This window comes from Varanus komodoensis, unplaced genomic scaffold (assembly GCF_004798865.1).
Source record: "Varanus komodoensis strain SLA01 unplaced genomic scaffold, ASM479886v1 scaffold26, whole genome shotgun sequence".
Classification (NCBI taxonomy): Eukaryota; Metazoa; Chordata; class Lepidosauria; order Squamata; family Varanidae; genus Varanus; species Varanus komodoensis.
The window spans coordinates 13,616,039-13,632,209 of record NW_025335684.1 but is presented as its reverse complement, the minus strand read 5'-3'; the positions used below and the strand labels follow the sequence as shown (position 1 = coordinate 13,632,209).

General features: G+C 49.9%; 1 protein-coding gene across 12 annotated transcripts in view; it reads left to right on the top strand.

The window, feature by feature from the left end:
• The window catches only part of CAPN15 (calpain 15), a 145,180-nt gene that overhangs the window by 94,798 nt on the left and 34,211 nt on the right, over nucleotides 1–16,171 (top strand). For all 12 annotated transcript variants that reach the window (XR_006415011.1, XR_006415012.1, XR_006415010.1 and 9 more), the window contains 5 exons: nucleotides 5,854–6,062; nucleotides 7,473–7,656; nucleotides 8,329–8,552; nucleotides 11,770–11,895; nucleotides 15,468–15,620. Coding sequence is in view for 9 of the 12 variants with exons in the window: in XM_044433098.1 (XP_044289033.1) it covers nucleotides 5,854–6,062; nucleotides 7,473–7,656; nucleotides 8,329–8,552; nucleotides 11,770–11,895; nucleotides 15,468–15,620 (896 nt within the window). In the remaining 3 variants the exon portion in view is untranslated. The remainder of the gene's footprint in view (nucleotides 1–5,853; nucleotides 6,063–7,472; nucleotides 7,657–8,328; nucleotides 8,553–11,769; nucleotides 11,896–15,467; nucleotides 15,621–16,171) is intronic.

The window sequence follows — 16,171 nt, the reverse complement described above, 5'->3', positions numbered from 1 at the left end:
AGCAGTATACAGAGTCTAGTCCACACATTCTGTCCCCAAAGTGCTCTGCTGTTCTGGGCTGAATTAGGGCTGACCAGGTTGCTGTTAAGCTCTTTTTCAAGTGCTTTGCTTCTCCGATCGAAGCATATCTGCATACACACAGACACGCATCCGCCTGAATCTCTTGCTGGGTCATGCAGCCTTTTCATGGTTGGCTTCCTTGGAATATCCGGTTGTTATGGATGCCATGGCCATGTTGGACCATGGGTTAGATTCGCTTCTGTAGATCAGGTCGGGCCATTGGCATGCTGGCCTTAAGTGGCAGTGCGCCTCAGGGTCTCAGGCACCCCGGCGAAGGGCTTCCCTGTCACCTGCTGTCTAGTCCCTTTGCAGGACAAGCCTGGGATGGACCTGGCAGCCAGGGCTGAGGGCTTCTGTGCACAGACCAAGGGTCCTGCCACTGAGCTGGGTCTCCTGCATACAACGCTTCCGCAGACATACAGAGCACATGCTTGGCGTCCCGGGCTCAATTCCTGCCCTCTGCAGGTACGGCAGCAAAGCCTCCTGCTTGAAGTCCTGGAATGCTGCTGCCAGCCAGTGCTGAAAATATGGCTGAACCAAGGGGACGACTCAGGATGAGACATTTTCCGAAGGTTTCTGTGAATATGGCCGGAGTTGGTCGGCTGCTCTAGCAGCTCCCTCTGGTGTTGATCTCTAACCGCTGCACCAGCCCCCATCCTTCAAAATCCTGACCTCTGTCCAGAGACATTGTTTGCATTATCCATATTGATCACTATGATTTGATTTTCCGTTGCATCTTTCATGCATAAGGCTGCTTAGCTGTCTCTTAATGAAATGCCCCCAAGGCACATCTTAAGCATCTTTATATCATTTGTGTTCGGACAAACTGCTTACCTTGAGGGCAGAAAAAAGAAGCCATTTCCGGGGCAGAATGCTTCCCCTCCTGCTTTGCAGTTACCTGTGATAGATTGAGGAATGGATATGTTACCTTTCCTACTGTCTTGAGGCATGCTTCTCCCTCCAAGAAATTTCAATCTCACCAGTGTTTCTTTGCCGAAAATCTTTATTGTTACATAGAAGTCTCTGAGCAGACACAAAGTGAAACGTTGAGCCCTTTCTGACATTCATTACCCGAAACTCTGTTTATGCCCTTCTGCGTCTCTCCCTTGGGAGAGGAGCGCTGTGAAAGCAGGCACACCTCCACTCTGCCCTCCGTGTCCCTAATTGGACTTCTCTCCGAAGATGACAGCTCATGATCAGGTCAGGAGCAGGAGATCTCCATCAGAAAAACTACCCTTTTCAGTGTCCCTTCCTTCAGGAGGCTGCAGCTCCTCCTCGTTCCCGCAGCTGAGTAGACTGGGCTACTCTCCCCCGTATCTAGTTCCTGCAGAGATTCAGGACCTTGGACCGCAGCTGGGCTTTGAGCCATTTGAAAAACAGTCTCATCTTCAGAATCTGAGTCATCAGCTCTGCCAGGACAGGTGGCTTCCCCTGTGCACACTTGAGCTCTGACAGGAGGCACGGGCACAATACCTACCAGAGAGCTCGTACCAGTGTACATAGTGCAGTATACATACCTTGCAACAAGCGGTGTGGAGGGAGGTTACACAGGAACACGGCAAGTCAGAAGGGGCCTTCTGGGCCATCTAGTCTGACTCCTGGCTCCACTCATGCAATGCTCAATATGTGGTTGTGCAGTCTTTCCATGAACACCCTCACTGATGGGGCCCTCACCGGCACCAGGGGAAGCCCGTTCCATATGCTAGAGGTCCTCACTGTCAGGGAATACTTCCTGACAGCCAACCTAAAACCCAGTTCCTTGAGCTTTGCCCCACTGGAATGCGTCCGTTCATCCACCACGGGGGAGAACAGCTCACGACCCTCTACCATGCGACATCCCTTTGCATGCCTATATGTTGCTATCAGGTCCCTTATGACTCTCTTCTTCTCCAGGCTGAAAAGACGCAGCTCCCTCAATCTCATCTCTCATGGCATCCCCCCCTCATCCAGCTACCAACCTTGTGACCCCACGCTGAACCGATTCTAACATAGCCATGTCTCTCTTACAATGTGGAGCCTGGAATTGGACACAGTACTCCAGTTGTGGGTGCACCGGAGTCTTACAGAGAAGCACTAATGCCTTGCTTGATCTCGAACACCTCTCTCAACCAGGAGAGGTGGGAGTGACTGGCCAAGTCATCCCATAAACTTCATAGCTGAGGGAGCTTCCTCAGTCCTAGCTTAGCGCTATGATACTGTGCTCTTTTTCAGTGGCAAGTCATCCTTCCTCGTGCTCTTCTAGCCCTGTAATGAGCAGAGGGAATTGTGGGACTTGCTTCTTCCAGCCCCCATTTCCTAATCCTCCTTAGTCAAATCTTGCTTTATTCTTTGGATCACAGTCTACCCTTGATTATACCAAACTATCAGCAATATTCCCTCTCCCATCCTGAGCTGGCCCCCCTAAATATCTGACCTTCTGGGCCAACCTTTCTCCATCTGGTATCCTCCAGATCCTTTGGACCAGCTTTCCTATCATCTTTGGCTATTGGCCACACTGGCTGGGGCTGATGGGAGTTGTAGACTGAAATAGCCAGTAGGTGCTTGGTAGAGGAAGGCTGCTAAGTTCCCTTTGTAAAGAAGTTGGCAAGAGGGTGCTGAGCTAGAGGAAGGGAGCGTAAGCCTCGCAGGATGAGCAGGAGTGGGTGTCTTCTGCCTTCACCCTTGGCAGCCATGGGAAATGGCCACTCCCCATGTACGTTAATAGATAACCACACAGAGGCTTCAGTGATGAAGGGTTGTCTTGTTTCCCTGGGGCCTGTGGTGAAGGAGGCCACATCAAACGGGTCCTCTGAGCTGAGGTGTGTTCTGCTGGACTTAAGAAGGAGTGATGCACAGGAACTTCAGGCAGCCTCCATGCAGGGCTTTTGTGCTGCCAGCCAAGTCTGTGTGTGTGTGTGTGAGCATGTAGGTGGCATTTCTGACTTCTCTCACTGCATCATCCCTGAACCATGACATGGTCCTGATTTTTGCAGTGACAGAAGAGGCAGCCCCTCTTTCCAGACACTTGAAGTGACTTGAAGGATTTGCCCCATTTGTGTGCAGCAGCGGGGGCAGAGCAGGGATGCTGGTGATGTGCATTTGCTGTGGCTTGCCTGTATGGAACAAAATCCCATGTGCAGTGTTTATATCTGTCAGTTATTTAAAAATAATTAGACTACCCTTCAGCAGAAAAGTAACTGAGTTGGGTAGGGCAGGCAGCTGAATGTTTCTCATCCCAAACCCCCCCCCCATGGGCAAATTGATGCCATGAGGTTGGCCATGCCTCATTATGCCATTTAGTCACACCAAGGTGGGTGCTGAACCACCATCTGGTGCTTCCTGTGGGGGTGCCTTCGCCCACACCGCATCCTCCCCAAAGGGAAGGAGAATTGGCTGAAGCCTGAAGCCATGGCTGGGGATGGTAGAGTGACTCCTGCCCCCTTCCTGGGAGACTGTGAAGGGGGAGACTCCTGGAAGGAGACAAGGCTTCCCTGGGCTGAATGGGGAATATCCGCAGGCCAGGGGCTTCCGTCCCCTGCCTCCCAGGAGGGCCCACAGGCAGCCTGCAGGAAAATGGACAACAATGCAATAAACACTAAGAATAGCAGCAGCACTGGAAGCAATCCATAACTAAAAAACTTAGCAGAGCAGCAGAAAGCCTGCACAGTTCACATGCCAGGCTAGAAGCCCTGGACAAATACAAATGTTTTAACCTGGCACCACAAAAGCAAAGCCATTGGTGCCAGGCCAGCCTGCCAAGGAGGGCATTCCATCAAGGAGGTGGCATGACTGAAAAGGCCCTCTGTCACTCTCTTCCACAATTATAAACATACATTTTTCATGTGTTTCTGTGCAAACTGCTCATAGGCTGGGGCTCCCACTCAAGCTTGCCTTACTTTTAGGGTTGAAATCAGCTTTCCCCAGCTACTGCTGTAGCCAATTGGATTTGTGGGGCCTTCTTTAAACCTGTGAACCAACCACTGGCCTTAACCAGATTCTAGTGAGGCAAAATTTAAAACGGGATTTGAACCTCTCTGGGAATGCAAATGTTGGCGACATACAGGTATGTGAGGGGATGTCACATGGAGATGGGTAGAGACCTGTTCTCCCCTGCAGAGGAAGGCAGAATGTGCTCCAACGGAGCAAAGCTCAGGAAGCCAAGGTTTCGTTTGGATGCCAGGAAGCACTTCCTGACAGTCAGGACCCCGAGGGTGTGGAATGGGCTTCCACGAGAGGTTGTTGAGTCTCCATCGGTGTGGGTGTTCAAGGATAGGCTGGACGTCCACATGGTGGGCATGTCGTGAGCGGAGCCGGCTGGTGCCGGAGGTCAGACTAGATGGCCCGGGAGGCCCCTTCTGACTCGCTCTGTTTTCTATGTTTCTAGATGCCTTTCTGAATGTGCAGGCTGGTTGTATAAAGTGATTCTTGGATGGTGGGGCCTGAGAAAGAGATTTATTTATTTATTCATTTAAAACTTTTGTAGACTACCCCATTACCGAAGTCTTGGGACGGTTTAACAATACAAAATGTAAAAAAAAAAATTAAAACACAGTGTCCTAAAAATTTATTAACTAATAATAAAACCCCAATTAAAACAGTCAGGTCTTAAAACATTGGGAAAATAAAAAGGGTTGGCCTGGCACCAAAAAGAATAAAGTGATGCGCCAGGCGAACCTCCCTGGGGAGCGAATTCCACAATTGGAGTGCCATCGCAGAGAAGGCCCTTCTCCGGGCAGTCACCCTCCTAATCTCCTTCAGGGAGGGCACCTGAAGAAGGGCGTCTGCCCCAGATCTTAAGGGGCAGACAGGCACATATGGAAGGAGATGCTTCTTTAGGTAACCAGGCCCTAAGCCGTTTAGGGCTTTGTAGGTGATCACCAGCACCTTAAATTGGTCTCAGGCTTCACTGGAAGCCAGTGTAGCTGGAAAAGGACCGGCGTTATATGTTCATACCTGCCGGTCCCTGTTAATGACCTGGCGGTTCTATTCTGGTCCAGTTGAAGTATCTGGACCATCTTCAAGGGCAGTACCACATAGAGCGCATTACAGTAGTCCTATCGGGAAGTTACCAGGGCATGGGGCACCGCTGCCAGTCACTGCCCATTCAGATAGGGGTGCATTTGATGGATCAGCCAAAGCTGAAGGAAAGCGCTCCTTGCCACCGCCGCTGCTGCCACCACCACTGGGGTTTCCAGGGAAAGCTCCATGTTTGTCCAGCTTCCATGTTTGCTGGACATTCTGGACAGGGCCCACTATTAACAGACCTGGGTTGGTTGACTGATGGGCAGCTTCTGCTCCTCTTTATTCCCTCTGAACATTGCTCTATCCCAGGGGTGAGAAATCTCCCTCCCCCCCCCCGCACTTGTGGGGTTCCAGTAGAGCTCTCCAGGGTTTCCCAAATGACCTTAATTTCCTTCCCCTAACCACCAGCCCTTGGCTGTTTTTTTGGCATTAATGGCATGTTCTGTCCTTCTGAAAGTTGAAATTCTTCTCTTAAGGACTTGTGACTTGCAGTAAAGATCGCTAAGCTAGGGTATGCATGGTTGTTTTTTCCTTTTGGCACTCTCCCCATTGCCTTCAGCTCTGCCAGCCACTAGAACATGGCCTGCAAGACATTCTCTAAAACTGAATTTGACATTGAGCTAAAAGAGGTTCCCACACCAGCCATCTTACTTGCCTTCCGGTGGGCTTTTATGGACTGGTCGTGTGAGTCACAGCACTGCCACCCAGACAAGTGAAGGGAGCCCCTGCTTTTGCATGAAACTGAAACCCAATACCCAGAACTCCTTAACTTCTTAAATTTTCTGTCTGCAGAACAAGGTCAACTTTGTGGATGACAGTTTTCCTCCAGGGTCCAAGTCAGTGGGCTTCCCTGAGGGGGACAGTGTCCAGCAGCGAGTGAAGCAGTGGCTGAGGCCTCACGAGATCAACTGCAGCATCTTCAAGGACCGTTCGGTCAAGTGGTCTGTTTTCCGGACACCTCGGCCCTCGGACATCCTACAGGGGCTCCTGGGAAATTGCTGGTGAGAACACATGGCAACTTGGTCCTCCCTCGTGTGGCAGCTCCTTATAAAGAGTGGAGATCCTGAAAGGCCCCAGCCGGTGCCCTTTGTACACAAGAGGGAGGAATAGATTCTTTGGAGCTTCCATCCCTTGGTCCTTGTGGCTCTCAGGGATCCTCCCTCTCCCGGGAGTTTTCCAGGATAGTGCTTATCCTCCATATCACGTTCTGCAGATTCCAGCTGGGAGCATATTGCGATTATGATACTGCATTTATATCCCCTCCTTTTCCTCTTGTGAGGAGCCCAAGGTGGCTGGCACCGTTCTCCGCTGCATTTTATTTCCGCAAGGACCGGCCTGTGAGGCAGGTGAGGGTGAGAGTGGCCGATTGGGGCACCTTTGCCTTCCTCTGCGGAGTCTTCTCTTCCAGCCTCTGCCACCACTGCCACCTTCGCACATGGCTTCACCTGGCTCCACATCCCTGGGCTTGCCTGTGCCTTCGGTCAGCTCTTTTCTCTCTGCAGACTGAAGGCAGAGGCTGCCCTCTGGTGGCATTGATGAGCCTTGAGTACATTTGGGCCAGTCAAGCCTAAAAGCGACCCTGGTTTTCCCAGGTGGGAGAGCAAGGAGGTATGTTGGGCTTCTTCCTCCCACAGCAGGGGCAGCATGAAGAACCCCTGTAGGGTCCTCAGGTGAGGGCTAGAGCCAAGGCCCAGATGGAAGACTTTCAGATGAGGGAGTACAGACACACGCACCCCTCTTTTGTCCCATGAACCCAGTGGTTTCAATTATTCCAGCTTCAAAGAATCTTTTTCATATGGATGGATTTGTAAGGGAGCTTCCCAGAATTCTGGAACATAGGGATCAGACAGACAAGCATTATTCCTCATCAACTTGATTTAGAAGAACAACAGTTCTTAATAGTTGTTGCTGTCGCACAGCTGAGAGTCGAGAACCCCTTGTCAACTGACCAGTAGATCCTGATTGTCCTTCTGCTCATCCCTTTTCCAGAGCATCCTGTAGTGTGGCAGAAGACAGGGCTTGCTTGTAGGAGAGCGCAGGACTGCTAACGAAATGCAAGTTTTCGTTCTCTGCAAATGCTTCTGCAGCTCTATAGCACGGCCTGCAGATGGATCATGGGTTACTGGTAGATCTCTAGGTGACTTGCAATAGATCTGGCCATGCTCTCTGATTCTTTCTTGTTTAACAAAACCAAAAACTCTTCCCTGTCTCCAGAATGACACAACTGAAGTGAAGTAAGGATCAGGGAAGCCCAAATTAGATTTTTCTCTGAGGGAACTTGAGCTCAATTCCGCCGTTGAAAATAGGGAGTTTTGTCCTCTGTCTCATGCACACAGTGATGTTCTGTTGAGCTCCTAGCAGTCTCGGGTTTCTTCTGGGGCCTTCTGGGATTAATTGGGTTTCATTTTTAGGTTCCTGAGTGCCCTGGCTGTGCTGGCAGAGAGGCCTGAGTTGGTGGAACGGGTCATGATAACACGGACCATGTGCCCTGAGGGGGCCTACCAGGTCCGACTTTGCAAAGATGGCACCTGGACCACTGTGCTGGTGGATGACATGCTGCCCTGTGATGAGTGTGGCTACCTCCTCTTCTCTCAGGTTGGTTAAGGGGCTTGGTGTGGCCTCCTACCGGTCATTATAGCAGGGGAGGCTATGGATGGGGTGGGGGTGCTGAGGAGGTGGCTAATAGGGTTACGTGAAAGCAGTTCTCCTACTGCAGAGGCTCTGCTGTGTGTCCTTTGGCATGTTGCCCGACTTTCAATTTAGAAGTTTGCTTAGAACAATTGTGACCAAAAGTGGACTTGCAAATATTTTGGAATTCATGCCCCAGCCTTCCTGGCGCTTGACCAAGCTGGTGGGGGCTTCTGGGGGTTGATGCCCCAGAGGCCTGGAGATTTGCCTTCTGTCCACCCCAGAATGTGACCAAGGTTGGTCTTACACTGTGGCCGTGTAGGAGAATCAAAAATTTTGAATGTGATCCCGGATGTATAATCCAGTCCCAGAGTAAACTGTGGACATAACTGAGGTGGTGGGTAGATGGATGCAGATGGGTAGATAATTTATGTAGCTGCAGAATATGCAGCCTCGGCCAAAGGTAGCCATCCTGGAGCATGGGCACCACGAGTGGGTAAAGCAGCATCTGGTCCATTTCTAAGCAGCAGGTGTCTCATAAAAGTGCAGTCTCATAAAATGCAGGTGCGGCGTCAGCAGGAGATTCTGTCACCTGTTGGCAGCCTCGGCAGCAACCGTTCTCTTGTGTTCCTCCCTCAGGCCCAGAGGAAGCAGCTGTGGGTAGCCCTGATCGAGAAGGCCCTGGCCAAACTCCATGGTTCGTACTTTGCCCTCCAGGCAGGGCGCGCTATTGAAGGCCTGGCTACGCTCACCGGCGCCCCCTGCGAGAGCCTGATGCTTCAGGTCAGCTCCACTAACCCTCGCGAGGAGCCCATTGACACTGACCTCATCTGGGCCAAAATGCTGAGTTCTAAGGAGGCTGGGTAAGACCAGGCAGGAGGGAGGCTTCCCCTTCAGCTGGGTGGAGCATAAACACCATGTCAGGAGGCTTAGTGGGCCCATTCTGCCCTCTCACCCTTCCCGCCATCAGCAGAAACAGACTCGATTGCTAGACCCACAAGGGCCAGGTCACTGGGCTGGCCTGCTTGTGTTTGGAAGCAATGGGTCCCTTGCTCAGGTCTTACAACTGGTGTTTCGCCTTCCACATTCACACAAGCCAGATGCCTTTCCAGTCCACACCCGCGGTGTCATTGTCCTTCTTTGTTCCAATACTTCAAGCCCACAAAAGAGCAGGCAGAGGTCTTGGAATTTATGCTGCCTGCAGTCATTCATTCAGGCCACATCTTGACCCAAGGGAAAAGGGATTCTGCTGGAACTTAGGGGGTGTTACCATGGGAAAAGGGGAAAGAACTGAAGTGGGCCTAATCCTCTAGTTAAGGCCACTTCCCGCCCCTTCCGGGCCCATGCCTCTGTGCTCCGTGGCACAGGTAGAGTCCTTGCAAGTCCTTCCACAACTCACCTGAGCCACTGGCAGAGCTGGGCAGGGCACAAGAGCATCGTATGGCGTCCTTTGGTGTTAGGAGGGAGCCCTGAGGGCCCAGGAAGTCCTCATTGGAGTGGTGTGGGTCAACTGGCTGGAAGTTGACTCCAGGGCTTCCGATAGGAGATTTTCCCAGCCTTATCCAGAAAATCTGAGACTTTGTGGCTGCCAAGTCTGTGTTCTGCTGCTGAGCCATGGTCCAGCCACTCCTTGCCTGCCCTCTTTTGGGGTAAGCTGGAGCTGCACAGAGATACTACAAATCCCAGTATTCAGTTCAGTGCTGATAGGATGTTGAGGAGGCTAGTTCACAAAACGTTCACAGATGAACTCGTTGTGGCTATGCAGTAACCCCAGGGAAGCAGAGAGGGCTACTGCTGCAGGTTCTTTGTTAAATCCTCCACTGAGGCAGTTTGGTCTTACCTGTCCTGGAGTGGGAGAGAGGGAGTAGTGAAGCCTAAGTCTGTAATAGGGGGGAAAGGCTCTGGGGACTACCTCCATGGTTCGCCAGATTTTTATGTTTTTGTTTTTTTTTTAATGAGAAACTGTATTGGAAGGTGTTCTGTTTCTTCCCTATCTGTGAAAAGACCCCTCTCCTGGTTTTTTCTCTATATCCACTCCATTAAAAGCATAGAAGCACCACAAACAGCTGACGGTGCTAAAAAAAAAAAAAGGCTAGGATTCCATTCCAAGCCAACCCCCAGGTAGATAGACTCACTTGCCCAGCATTGAATTTGGCCATTTTGGGTGCATTTGTGCTGCAGTTGTAATTTAAGGGTCCCCAAGAAGATCAGGCCAAAGGCAGCCTATTGCCCAGTGGCATGAGAATTTCAAAAATTTAGTTATCCATGGCTTGGCACACGATGCCCCTTTGCATGGCAATGGCAGTTACCACCCTTTTGCCTCGAGCTGTTGAGAATGCACAGCTGAGCAGCACCTGCAGAAGTAAGACTGGCGCTGACAGGAAGGTGGGGAACAAGAGGTCAGCGGTGGTGCGTTCTCAGGGAAGCAAAGGCACGAGCTGGGTGGCTACACATGGGAAGTTCCTTTCTCCTTCCTGGTTGGTAGGGGATAAAACTAGGTGGCTGTTCCTGCCCCATATCCTGGCAGTCTTTGTGTTGGGTTTTGAGGCAGTCTTCCCTCCCATTAAAAGAATGCAGCCTGGCTCTCTTGTTCTGGTTATGTACTTTGCTGTCTGTGCAGGGAGGCAGATAGGAGGGGTCAAACAGGCCTGCAGAAGCAACTCAAGGGGTATTTTTAAGGGAGCCCATGGAGTGGTGTGTCCTGTCTGAGAGGTAGTAGAAAGTTGTGCTCTCTACAGGACTGCATGGGACTGAACCCCTTGGGGCACTCTCCAGATCACATGGTGTGGTTGCCCACCCCACCCCCTGCCTTCCCACAGGTCAGTTTGGGTCTGAGCAGCAGGCTGAAGTAGGAAACAAGTCTCTTCTCACTGAGCTGTTCTGATGCAGCTTTACCCACGTCCCCCACCTCCAGCACAGGAAAAGCTTCATTGGCACAGGGCATCCAGTGGGATACGCAACCCTTGCATAGCTCTGAGAACGTAGGAAGAGCCCTGCTGGCTCCCCAGCCAGATCCCTCAGCAGGAAGCCACCAGCAGTGCTTGCTGGTCACAGCTGATCCCCCTGCTTAATTCTGCAGCTGGCGGTATTCAGAGGTGCTGCTCTCTTATACATAGCAGCCCTTTCTAACCACCAGGCTGAGAGCTGTAAATGGCCCTGTGCCTCCTCATTAATCCAGCAGAACCCTTTTGCAAGGCATGAAAGCCGCATTGTGTGGTAGCGAATCCCATAAGTTCATTGCACTCTCCTGCCTGAGTAATTGCACACGGTAGCACTGAGTGGGGGACAAAATTCTCTCTCTCTGCACCATGTCCATGACTTCACAAGCCTCTTCCAACCCTTTTGTTTTTTCCTTCCATTTTCAAAAAGCTCAAATTTGGAATATCTGCTATTAACATAGCATTCAAATCAGGAATGTGTGCATTTCACTGTTTCCTGTAAAATTTAGTCATTTGAGTTGGTGCCCAGTTCAGACATCATATCAAAAGCAGGGCCTGGGACCCACGCTAGGCATGCAGCAGAAGCGGGGGGTAAAGTAGACCATTCCACTTCTCCCATGTTCAACTGCTTTCCTCTGTAAAAGGAACTTTTCTGCAAGTACTGCAAGACACATGGTGTGCGAGCATCTTTCAGAATGGTTCTGCTTTTGTTTTTGGCCTGCGCTGAGCATCTCCACGCAAGGGCTCTTTCAGAAATGACACCCCTTCCCCTGCACTCCTGGCAGTCTGGTGCAGCCCACTTGCTGCTTCCCGGGTGCTAACATTGCATTTTGATGCAGCTGCAGACCAGTTCTAACAAGCACAAGAGATTCCTGCTTCCGTAATGCCTGCCTTTTGTGTCACATGAAGCAGTGGAGGGAGGGGGACATCTCTCCATTGGTGGCTTACCTGGCTAGTTCCTTATTTCTTTGATTGTAAATCAGCTTATGGCAAATATGGAATAATACATACTTAAATAAGTTTAAAAGCTCCCCAAACTGCATCCCTCCAGGTGATTCCTGATGCTTAAACCGTGGAATGCAAATCTTTGTCCTCTCTTTTTTCCTCTCCCAATCCCCACATTTTCTTTCCCAACCTTCAGCTTTCTGATGGGAGCATCCTGTGGAGGGGGCAATATGAAGGTGGATGATGCAGCCTATGAGAGCATGGGTCTTCGTCCACGACATGCATACTCCATATTGGATGTACGAGATGTGCAAGGATGCAGGTGAGAATGGCCAAGCAAAAGACCATAGGAAGCAGCCTGCTACTGAGCCAGACATAGAAACAGAGCGAGTCAGAAGGGGTCTCCTGGGCCATCTAGTCTGACCTCTGGCACCAGCCGGCTCCACTCACAACATGCCCACCATGTGGACGTCTAGCCTGTCCTTGAACACCCGCACCGATGGGGCCTCAACGACCTCTCATGGAAGCCCATTCCACACCCTCGGGGTCCTGACTGGCATCCAAATGGAACCTTGGCTCCCTGAGCTTTGCTCCGTTGGAGCGCGTTCTGCCTTCCTCTGCAGGGGAGAACAGGTCTCTACCCACCTCCATGTGACACCCCCTCACTTACCTGTATGTCGCCAACAGATCCCCTCTGAGTCTTCTCTTCTCCAGGCTGAAGAAGCCCAGTTCCCTCAGTCTCGCCTCATACCCCATCCCCTGCAAACCGGCCACCAACCTTGTGGCCCTGCGCTGAACTGACTCCAACCTGGCTATATCCTTTCTGTAATGAGGGGCCCAGAACTGAACACAATACTCCAGTTGCGGGCGCACCAGAGTCATGTAGAGTGGTAATAATACCTCTCTTGATCTAGAAGCCACACTTCTGGCTATGCAACCAAGGGTGGCGTTCCCCCTCTTGACCACCGCATCACGCTGCTGACTCAATTTTTAGCCTGCAGTCAGCCAGCACCCCGAGGTCCCTTTCACAAGTGCTGCTCTTCAGCCACTTGTCCCCTAACCTGTACTTATGACACCCATTCCTGTGCCCCAAGTGCAAGACCTTGCACTTATCCACATTGAACGCCATCCTGTTGTCTCCTGCCCACTACCATAGTCTGTCCAGATCCTTTTGGATCTGGAGTACCTGCTCAGTTGTGGCCACTGCTCCAGTTTTAGTGTCGTCTGCGAATTTGATCAGCAGACTGTTCACCCCTTCTTCCATGTCGTTAATGAAAAGATTAAACAGGATCGGCCCCAGGACAGAGCCCTGGGGGACATCTGTCCATCAAACCCAGGATTCTGAGCGATGACTGAGGGGCGGGGTGCTCTCCAGAGTTTCAGGCTGGAGACTTTCCTAGCCGTACTTAGAAAAGCAAGGGAGCGACCTTTTGGGGTGCAAATAATGCTCTGTGGCTGAGCGGAGCCCCTCCCCATTAAACTGGCTACTTCAGCCTTCCATGACCTGGTGCCCTTCCAGATGTTCTGGACTATTACTTCCATCAGCGTGGCCAGTGGTAGATTGCAACACCCATAGTTGGGTTGGAAGCCATACAGGCCTAGAATTGGCCAGTGTGGCGTAGTGGTTAAGAGCGCGGGACTGGGACTCAGACGACCTGGGTTCTAGTCCCCGCTCAGCCATGGAGCCAACTGGGTGACTTTGGGCCAGTCACAGACTCTCAGCCCAACCTACCTCACAGGGTTGCTGTTGTGGGGAGAAGATGGAGGAGGAGAATGATGTAAGCTGCTTTGAGCCCCTTGTAGGAAAAAGGAAGGCTATACATTGAAAAATAAATAAATAAAAATAAAATAAAATAAATTATGGGAGCTGAAGTTCAAAACATCTGGAGGGCACCAGTTTGGAGAAGGCTGAGATCCTGGCTTGCTCAAAAACAGCAAATCGCTGGTTGCTGTTTCACCTTTCAGCCAGCTGTCTTGTCTGTAAGAGCCGCCATGATCAAGGGATCAGCATTATCAGTGAAAAAAGCTGCAGGTATAAGAACTAATATTGCAGAGGTATTTCTCAAATAATAGAACCAGGAGATTTTTGTTCCATTAAGATGCAATTGTTTTTGCGCTCCCTGCTTCCTCAACCCACCATCACCAAGCGTTACTTTCTTGTTTTTTGGTTGGTTAATTCCGTAATTTTGATTCTGTTCCAATTTGTGTCTCTCCCAAAAGCTGAAACATTTTCTCAGCAAAAATGATACGGTGAATTGAAGTGTCTTGTGTGTAATAAGGCTAGTATTTCTGTTCTCTGCCCAGCTCTTTGCATCCCCCTCCCCAGGGTGAAATGATGCGAAGCTGCAGAGGGGAGAACCCTCTAGAAGCGAGTCATTTTCTGCTGGGCTCAATATTTCCGAATTGCAGTGAGCGCCCCTGCACAGCCTTGGCTGTTGTGACAGGATATAGAAGGGGTCAGCTAGGACGATTTGAGGTGCCCACTGAGATCTAGCTAAGCCACCAGCGTTCAGCGTGGGGGTCACATTCTGCAAACAGTTCTCCACCTGACATGAGTAGGGTTTGTACTAGTGGCACCACCAACATTTCTTTGATGTTTAGCTCTTTTAAAGCGAATCTAAAGGGGCAATAAAAATAAAATGGGATGACCTGGCGCCCTCCGTGTGTTTTGAACTACAACTCTCATAACCCCCGGTCAGCATGGCCAGTGGTCAGGGATTATGGCCGCTGTAATTCAAAACATTTGGAAGGTTTTCTGCCTCTAATTTTTGCTCCTCTAGTTCTCATGCAGCAGAAATGATTCTGGAAGGTATATATACTCTCTCAACCCTGGCAAGCTGCACCTCATAAAATTGCTCCTAAAAATTGCAGGAGCCTTGTCCATCCTAAAAAGCAAGCAAGACAGATGACGAGGGGCAGTAAATAATATAAATGGGGGTTCCAGATTGTGGGTTGGGGTTAAAGAGGCTACTGCATCCATCAGGTTGAAGACAGCTTTCTCTGTAACTGTCTGCATCCAGTAAAGCTGGGGAAGGTGGTGCCCATCCTCCAAAGGGTGCTCATCCATCCCATAATCTCAAGAAGAGATTCTTATCTGGGTACATTTCTTCAGCCATGCCCAACTTGTATACAAAGATGTAAGGCATAATTGCCTCTCTTCCCACCTATACTACTTCTGAATCGAACAGACACACACAGCTGAGCTGTGAATCTCCTTTATGCCCAAGAGGGCTGGGGGTCAAAGCCCGGCCTTCCTAGGAAATCCCATACAACTAGCTCTGCAAAGTTTAGCTGATGGACAATGACTTAAAAAGGAGATGGCATGTACATCTTAAAAGAGGCATTCTGAATGCTTCTCCCAAGATGATGTTTGCTACTACACATCTGTGCATTATCTAAAAATAAGGCTACTGATTTAAAAAATCAGTCTTGATCCATATACAAATCTTAATTAATTGGTCTTAATTAATTGGCTGAAACTAATAAGATTAATCAATTTAGCCTTTTAAAAAAGCAGGTTGTGGTCCTAATAAAAGCCTCACATTCCTGCATGTTTTTAGCCATTTACCTTGTAATCCTATGCACAGCTCCTTGGGAGTAAGTCCCACTGAGCACAATGTGATTTACTTCACAGCAAACATGTCTAAGGATTGCACTCTCAGTTCCTTAATCAATCAGATCCTCTTGTTATGAATGAAATGAGTCAGTTGTGGCTTCTGCAAAACATTGCTTCTGACTCTTGGATTCTCTGCTGGTAAACTCTTTCTTTTTTATTTTAAAGAAGTGCAGGGTAGAATTTTATAACTCCATAAAGAAGCTTCAGCCAGTTCTGAGCACATGTCTGGCTTGAGGTCTGACTCTGTCCTTTCTTCTTTCTATGTATCCTCCTTTCAGGCTACTGCGACTCCGTAACCCCTGGGGACGGTTCTCCTGGAATGGCAGCTGGTCTGATGAATGGCCCCATTGGCCTGCACACTTGAGGCATGAGCTGATGCCCCATGGGAGCAGCGAGGGAGTCTTCTGGATGGAATACAGTGACTTCATCAGGTATTCCTATCTTGCACAGAGCCAGATGGTTCCTGGCCTTCTGATGTCCTGGTTTTGCTGCCTTTAGAGATTCACGTTTGGGTGCTGTATGTCTTATATAATGATCAAGTGGTGGAGAATCTCCTGAGTCTGATGCAAATATAGCAATTTGTGTTTTAAGCACCAAGCAGAATTTAGTGGATCTGATGCTGCTGTTTATGTTTTCCCTATTATGTTATCATTTTCTTCCTTGTTGCTGTGGCCTGGAATGTTTGGGAAATTGTTCTGGGTGAAGCTGCAAGCTTTAAACAGTTAATCTTGTAAGGGTACAGTCCTGTGCATGTTCAGACAGAAAAAAGTCTTATGACTGCCGGTATACCCCAGCCAGCCGTGCTGGCCCCATGTGCAACCATTTTACACTTCTGAAGCATAGCTAGTGGAAGTGAGTAGTGACAAGTAACACCCCTTTGTCTGGCTTTGAGTGTTGAGCTGGCTCTTTGAATTCGGTATGTCACATTTTCAGCTGATGTACATTTTAAGTTAGGAAGCCATCATCTTTCCACATTAAAAAT